This window comes from Lolium rigidum, chromosome 6 (genome assembly GCF_022539505.1).
Source record: "Lolium rigidum isolate FL_2022 chromosome 6, APGP_CSIRO_Lrig_0.1, whole genome shotgun sequence".
Lineage (NCBI taxonomy): Eukaryota > Viridiplantae > Streptophyta > Magnoliopsida > Poales > Poaceae > Lolium > Lolium rigidum.
This window is the reverse complement of record NC_061513.1, coordinates 173,311,493-173,319,763: the sequence shown is the minus strand read 5'-3', so window position 1 is coordinate 173,319,763 and position 8,271 is coordinate 173,311,493. Positions and strand designations below refer to the sequence as shown.

The following is an 8,271-nucleotide window of genomic DNA, read 5'->3' as shown; positions in this document are numbered from 1 at the left end:
CCTCCTTCACGACCACAAGCTGCTTATGCTCCCATGGGAGGAGGCTAAGGTAGTCGAGGGTGTAGTCCCACGGCTCCTCGCCCGGTATGTTGTCGCTGCCCACAAACCGCTCCTCCTCTTTCATGGCGGCGACCACGCCCGCCTCGCCGCGGTCCCACTCCCCGCCCTGTCGCCTAGCAAGGCGACACGAAGCCACGTGTCCCATTCCCATGGGGGAACGTGTCCCACATTGGCAAGTTGAGGGCGTAGGCGGGGTCTTCTCGTAGATCAGGCGGTTAGAGGGCCCGCCGACTCCAAATATCACGGCGCCGCTCTGACCTTCACGTGGCACCGGCGGCACCTATACCCTCCGCACATTGAGGTGCAAGCCCGAGGGGAGGTGGTCATCGAACAAACCCGCCGACGTCCTCGTCTGCCAAAGCGACGATGCCACGTCGATGGGGACGTATTGGCTGTTGCACTGATGAAGGTCGTCGGAGCGCGAGAACCCCTCCTCGTGGTCGTGCTTGCTCTTCCTTTTAGAACCAGGACATGCCCATGGCTTCGATGTCGTTGTGGTTAATGGTGGCATGGGGCAAAATTGGATGAAAGGGACAATGTCGAGCGCGTTATGGGGACTAGAGGGCGCGTCCGATTGTCTTAAAAAGGACGGGCACACGTTCCACTGATGCCGCGTGCATAACATGAAGCGGTCGATGTTGATGCGGCGCGCAGAAGGCGACGCCACATCGGTAGTTGCGAGGGCGGACCTACGCACAAATTTGAGCCTGTAATGGGTTAGCTCAAAATAGACACATTTTTAACCAAAATTTAAGCATAAAATAGAATAAACTCCTCCTGTCTAGGTGAACCAAAACAGACGGATGTTTTACTCGTCGCGGCGGCGGAGGGATGAACGATGAGCGAAAAAGGAGCTGCCGGGCACGCGTAGTACGCGATGACGCCAAGAATGGCTGCATCATATTTCGTCGCGAGAGAAAAGGAAAAACAATTCCTTTCTTTTGGTCTCCTTTGTTGCTCCCCCTCTGCCTCAGGGTTGTCGTCGTATCCGGACCGGACCCCACCACCTCCCTCCCCTCTCCCAATCCCCCTTCCCTTTCTTATTGGGCATTTCGCCCCATTGAACCCCAAACCCTCGCCGGCCTCGCCACACCCGCCGCGTACCACCATCGCCCTCTCGCACTCGCCGGGGAACCCCGCCACCGATCCCGCCCCTCATCCAGTCGCTCGCCCCCGCTCGCGCCCACGCCCACGCCCACCCCGCCGACGCATCCGATCCAGAGCCGGAGGCCATGAACGGGACGGCGACGCCCGAGCCCACGGAGGCATCGGCCCCGACCCCGCAGCCGCCGCTCGACTGGAGGTTCTCCCAGGTCTTCGGCGAGCGCGGAGCAGGCGAGGACGTCCAGGACGGTACCGATCCAACCCCTCGATGCTCCCTCTCCTCCCTCGCTTTGGTTTGTTCGTCGCTGCTACCCAGCTGGATCTTACCGCTTCTCTGCTCCCGAGCTGGGTACGAGGTTAGGATACTTCAATGGGTGCTTATCATGCCATGGCTGGGGGATTCCTGCGCGGATCGAGCCTCCAATTTGCTCGATGCTTGGGTATTGGGGACCCCTTGCTTTTATCTCTGCCAGATCAGTGGTACACCCCTGCTGTTGATGCTCCGTAGCTAGTTTTGACTAGCAGATGCGTATCGCCGTGTCATTCGGTGGAGCTGTCAAGGTCATTCCATTGGTGACACGACGGTAGAGTGTGTTCTGTACGAGTCTAGCACTCTACCTCAACGCCCTAGTTGGGTTATGTAGACGCGTAAGTAGCATGGCAATTGGCGTTGGCCCGACAATGCATGTCGTGCTGCGGTAAAGTTATGATGTGTCTGTTCTTCTACTTCTGTAGGCTTCGTGCTATGAAATAAGGGAACACCACAATAGAGCTAGGCTACAGCTTTATAGTCTGTTGAACGATGCGCATCGGATGTGGGCGCTAGCTGCAAAACTATACAGATGCAAAGCGGACGATAAAAATGCCTGACACACAATTCATGCCTTGGTCGGATTTGTCGATACTTAATTCGTGTCGCTTGTTTGGCGATATTGCGTGGAGTACACCATGGGTTTCCATCTCTCTGATACCTGATGCAACATTCAGTTAAACGTGGATAGCATTGGAATAGAACATTTCTCGATTTAGTAGTTGTTTATCGTTCGCCCACCCTAATTTAGCTTTGCTGCAATATCACTAGGCAGTAGTCGTACACCTAAAAGGTCAATCTTTTGATAGAAACAGAAATATTGCCTATGTTTCTTTGTTGGCTATCAATTTCACTCTCTACTTTTGACAATCATAATTGCTAGTCACATGGATTTTCAAATGCTTGCTCTATCAAGCTTTCATTTTCTTATTTCCATTAGGTTCATCATCCTTAGCACCTAGTTTAACACACTCACTTGGTAGTGGGTAATGTTGAACCTCAGTTTTATTATCTGATTTACTCTGCTGAATTAAAATTGTTGTTTGTCAATCTGCTGCTTCAGTGACAGCGCTAGAACCAAAACCCCGCGAATTCAACCTCTAAGAATTTTCCACGCATGATGGACTTAGGTGTATATATGAACACTGCACCAATTTTTCAAAAACATGTGATGTCAATTGACCTCACAGCTGATGCCTAGCACTGACATTGACTGCTTTAAAGCTACTCAAGGGTTGCAACGGATTGATGATAGCCACGCTATTCTTGCTACTTATATCCCAGTTGCGTGCCAGCTTCTTAGGCTTTAAAGCTTGTTTATATATGTGCTTGTTAGTAAAACTAATTAGTATGCATGCTTGCTTGTTGTTATACATGCTTATTCCCATTGCTTCTTGTATGATCAAACAAACTATAGAGTGGCATAATGCTATGATATGTTATGGATTCATATTAACTTAAGTACTTAACCTTAGTATTTTTTTCTTATTCTTCTCTGCAGTTGACATCATCTCGGCAATAGAGTTCAATAAAACAGGACATCATCTTGCCACTGGGGACAGAGGGGGACGAGTTGTTTTGTTTGAAAGAACAGATGCCAAAGATGTATGTATATAGAATTGAGTTTTGTTTTACGATAAAAATATATTACCTCTGGGATTTATTGTTGTGCTCTGATGACTCAACATTTTCTGTTTCTGTTTTTCTTTAGCATGTCTCCAGAAAAGAGGCTGAGAAAGCTGATTATTCTATCAGCAGGCATCCAGAATTTCGTTACAAAACTGAGTTCCAAAGCCATGAACCAGAGGTATACCTTCGTTAATTGCTAAGTGGCAGCTTTGGTTTTCTGATGTACCTGCAACTTGACCAACTCACGTTGTTATGGAAATAGTTCGATTACCTTAAAAGCTTGGAAATTGAAGAGAAGATTAACAAGATAAAGTGGTGCCAAGAAACAAATGGTGCGTCGTTTCTTCTGTCCACAAATGACAAAACGATAAAGTTTTGGAAGGTATGCCTCATTGATCGACAACAATGAACATTTCCTATTATAGTCCCACTCCTTCTAGCTTGCAATTTCTTGAAAACCCTTTGTATGTGTTAATTTAAATAAATTTCCCTCTATGGTATTTTTGGCTGATCTGCTCGGTGTATATATCTGCTTCACGTACATATTTTTGTGCAACTTATTGATGATTGTGATGTTTTTTATGTTCTCATTTTTGACATTTCTCTGCATGAGTACATTTTGGACTTACTTTATTTACCTATTCATTTCAAGGTCTATTTATTTGATATCATAAGTATGGCATATCTGACAACAAATTTGTACTTACTCGAGCTACTTTATATAGGTCCAAGAGAAGAAGGTTAAAAAGATATGTGAGATGAATATGAACACTTCAAATGCTCATGTGAATGGTGGCCCAAGCACACATGTTCCAAATGGTGGCATTTTAAAGCCTGGTGGACTTGCTTTACTTCGCATGCCTGTGGTAGTTGTACTCAACTCAAATCCGTTTATTTTATTTTTATAAATTTTCCAGACATATCACTGCTCATTTCTGGAATTCTTAATGAGCTGCACACGATCTTAAAATGGTTCACACTCATATCAGACACCTGTCATTATGCTGATTTTACCTATAGCTTTGTGTTTTGCTACATTTACCTAACTTTTCCTATACAACAGGTTACAAGCCAAGAAACCAGTCTCGCTGCAAATTGTCGTAGAGTCTATGCTCATGCACACGACTACCACATCAATTCCATTTCAAATAACAGGTTTCGACATTACTCATGACTTCTGTGACTTTCATCTAGACATGCAAGTGGGTCAATATTAGGGTACCCATACACTAACTTTTGTAAAATGATGATGTCATCAGAAAAATAAGTTCATTTTTTGAACTAAAGAGGGTAGAGGGTACCCTAATATTGGCCCACTTGCATGTATACTTTAATATGTAGAATTTTATGTGGTTGGGCTGTATGTAAGAAGCTGCATCATTATACTTGAGATCAGTTAATGAGTTAATTTTGTACAGGCATGGTGGGTGCATGAGTTAGTTACTTGCGCATGCTGAAAAGATGTAAACAAAATCATATGTACTACATCATGTTAGAACATGTGACACCTGCAAAAAATCACGCAGTGATATGAATCATATGATTAAATGGGCTCTACACAAAAGTATGATCTAATTGTACAGTGCATATCTGTTCATATTTTTGCATGGTTTTGTGCGCGCGCACATATTCTAACATGATGTACATCTATGTTGATGCACACAATCCTCTAGTTTAATACACGATCTCCCACCTTCATTCAAGGTTGTCACTAGGATTATATATAACTGCTATGCACCTCATATACATTTAACTGAGCTAAAACCTGTCCATTTTTATGTAGTAACATATACTGCTTCCTGTCCTTCTGTTTGCAGTGATGGTGAGACGTTCATATCAGCAGATGATTTACGGATAAATCTTTGGAATTTGGAAATCAGCAATCAAAGTTTCAATATTGTTGACGTTAAGCCAACAAACATGGAGGATCTCACTGGTATAGCTTCTAGATGTGCTTATTAGGGGCATACCTTTATAGCTTTATATGTTTGAGACAAAAACATTTACAACCTCAAGTCACTTAGTTGGAAAACGATACCCTCCTATACAGCTATGGCAATAGGCTAAGTGAAGTGATGTGACTAGTCTAGTGCTCATGAGACATTGTATGTAGCTACATGTATTTATACATTACTGCATTATGGTAATATTATTTCCTTTCATGTAAATGATAAAATGAAAATATTGAACTAAAATTGTTTTAAGCGAGACGGATGTGTAGTTCTTACTTTAAACATGAGTTGATAGTTGGTCTTTCCTAGTTGACCTCGTACTTTAACATGTTTGAATTTTTGATGTGGTTGCATAACATGTTCCTGGTTGTCATGTTTGTGATTTGCAGAGGTTATAACATCTGCGGAGTTCCATCCTTCTCACTGTAATACGTTGGCATATAGTAGCTCAAAGGGCTCCATTCGACTTGTTGACCTGCGGCAATCAGCTCTTTGTGATACTCATTCCAAACTGTGAGCTTTCATTTGATAGTTGCTCATTTTATTATTTCTACATACAGTACTTTGTTTAGAAGAACAGATGACGGACATTGATTCGTCAGTTCTGCCTCGAATTGATCATCTTGCTTTGCACTGTTTTTAACTTTTTATAGATGTTGCTGTTTAATGTTGTAGCTTTGAGCAGCATGAGTCAGCGGGTTCAAGATCCTTTTTTACTGAGATTATAGCCTCAATTTCAGACATAAAGTTCTCCATGGATGGGAGACATATTCTGAGTCGCGACTACATGACTCTGAAGGTTTGTTCCTGAAACTTCTGGAGTGCCAGGGCCACTGCAATTTAGTTGATCAGTTTTTGTGTTGTTGACCCCACGCCGCCGTTTCCTTTTACATTGTAACTCTGATACAACCTAACCAAATTAACATGTGAGCTATTTTTATTTTCTACACTTGCTGATATTCCGAAGATCTATATTTGTTTTTGCTTGGGGTGACTGTTCATAAATATTTGCATTGCACCATGTACTTCTTCAGATGCAATTCGATCAATATCAATCATAGTCCTACAATGACCAATAAATGCATCATCACTGTTGTCTATATCTTTGTTTAAATTGTTTGGTGTGCTTAATATTTTATTTCAGCTTGTAAACTACAGCTTTAGAGACTTTACAGTATTCTGTTACATGTAGCTATGTAAGTGTTATATATCTGCACTTCTGCAGTTCAGTGCTTTTCATTAGATTTTTTTTAACCTGCTGTTACAGCTATGGGATGTTAATATGGATTCTGGTCCAGTTGCGACGTTCCAGGTTCACGAGTATTTAAGGCCCAAGGTAATTTAATCCACTCTAAGATAAATGATCGCTATTTCTTTGAATACAATGGACAACAAACACATTTACTTGGAGTAACCCTAATTCAACGTGTTTCTTTCTGAAACTGCAGTTATGTGATTTATATGAAAATGATTCAATTTTTGACAAATTTGAGTGTTGTCAAAGTGGAGATGGGTTACGAGTAGCAACTGGTTCTTACAGGTAGTTTGGTGTGCGCAGCTCAGTTGTGGTACTACTTAGTTTCCTTCAGGAACTGATGGTTTCTTGATCTGTTTTCCTTCAGCAACATTTTTCGTGTGTTCAATTGTGGTGCTGGTGACAATGAGGTAACAACGCTTGAAGCAACTCGAAACCCTACAAGGTAAATCCTATTTACAGAGAAATGGTGGAAGCAAACAAAGTGTACTGTAGCAAATGATGCATATTCATATAAATCAGTGTGCATTAGCTGCTACTGTGTTTGCCTGTAAAATAAATTGTTGCAGTGGTTCCAACTGTTTCTTGATTTTATCATTTTTCCTACTTGTGCAGGAGGCAGGCCCAGAATCCTGCACGGCCTGTGAGATCTATGACAAGGAATGTTAGACGAGGTTAGCTTCATGTTCAAATATGCTAAGTACTTAAGCTATAGAGGTACCACAGCTATTTATAATGTAAACCTTATTCTGGTGCAGAGAACACTGGAATAGATGCCAATGGGAATTCCTACGACTTGAGCACAAAACTGCTCCATTTGGCATGGCACCCGGCAGAAAATCTAATTGCCTGTGCTGCAGCCAACAGCTTATACATGTACTATGGGTAAACACGGGAAAGGAACAGAGGGACAGTTCTTTTTTGGCAGCTGCTCCTGGCGAGAAGGGTAGTTTTATCCCTGGTATGGCAAATCAGGGAGTTGTTGGAGATGGTGTATTTTGAGCCAGTCACATGGTTTTCTTTTGAGTTCCATATAGAGCTGTCCAAGAGTCCAAGAGGAAGTGACTGGATCATTCCCGGGAAGCAGCTTGATTCTGATTATTTTTTTTACTGGGGGAAAGGCCTGTCTTTCCCCTATAGGTTCGTTTAGATTTAAAGATAAGATTCTAGTTGAACATTTGGGAGGAACACAAACTTTTGGTCATCTCCAGTAGATGATAAGGGGATGAACTCCCGTTGTGATGGAATCATCGAGCTTGTAATATCAATACAGGGGCATTGATTATTTCTTATAATTTCAATTTCGAAGTGACCATTCACATTTCCCCCAATTGTTAGGAAACCTGTTTCTTCACGGATTCTGTATCTTGTATGACCGCTTAATGTACTTCACCTTCCTGAATTCGGTTTTGAGAGTGTTCTTTCATTGGGTTGGTGTGTTGTGAGGATGTGAGCCTACCAACAATGACGCTGTGGCCCCTTGATAACAACAAGGCCACGGTCGTTAACAACAGGCGCGTTTGGTAGCTGCATGTTCCTCAGGGATTGAGATCAAGTGCCTTGACAAAGGCAAGGCACCAATGAACAGAGTGCCTTGACAAAGGCAAGGCACCAATGAACAGTATGGTGCCTTGTCCCCATTTTCTAAACGTTGGATCAAGAATAGATGGTCAGATGAACAAGACCAGTCTGCTGTTACGTCATGCATCTACAGTACATCGCTACAGTAATTTGTGCACACTACATATGCTACAGGACCATCTACTGTGTGCCTGCTGTAGTATTTAATCTAGGCTGTCTATTTTTGATCTAACGGTTAAATGAGCAAGGCACGACACTGTTCATTCGTGCCTTGCCTTCGTTGAGGCACCGGATCTCTGTCCGTTCCTCAGCCTAGGTTTTTCCGATCCGTTTGGTTACCTTGCTGAGGCCGCGTTTTTGTAGGAACCGCTTCTCAAAGC

The 8,271-nt window shown here is 43.1% G+C and overlaps 1 protein-coding gene across 2 annotated transcripts; it reads left to right on the top strand.

The window, feature by feature from the left end:
• Positions 1–1,276: 1,276 nt before the first annotated feature.
• On the top strand, positions 1,277–7,632 carry LOC124665196 (serine/threonine protein phosphatase 2A 55 kDa regulatory subunit B beta isoform-like). 2 transcript variants are annotated; one of them, XM_047202617.1, is made up of 14 exons: positions 1,277–1,413; positions 2,976–3,079; positions 3,186–3,281; positions 3,366–3,485; positions 3,829–3,969; positions 4,167–4,258; positions 4,921–5,039; positions 5,445–5,568; positions 5,731–5,854; positions 6,323–6,391; positions 6,504–6,595; positions 6,678–6,755; positions 6,926–6,984; positions 7,069–7,632. In XM_047202617.1, exons 1-14 carry the CDS (start codon positions 1,293–1,295, stop codon positions 7,197–7,199), a joined length of 1,470 nt encoding a protein of 489 aa, XP_047058573.1. In that variant the 5' UTR covers positions 1,277–1,292; the 3' UTR covers positions 7,200–7,632. The 2 variants fall into 2 exon arrangements, with proteins under 2 accessions (XP_047058573.1, XP_047058572.1); XM_047202616.1 differs by having other exon boundaries at positions 3,829–3,972.
• The last annotated feature ends 639 nt before the right edge of the window (positions 7,633–8,271 follow it).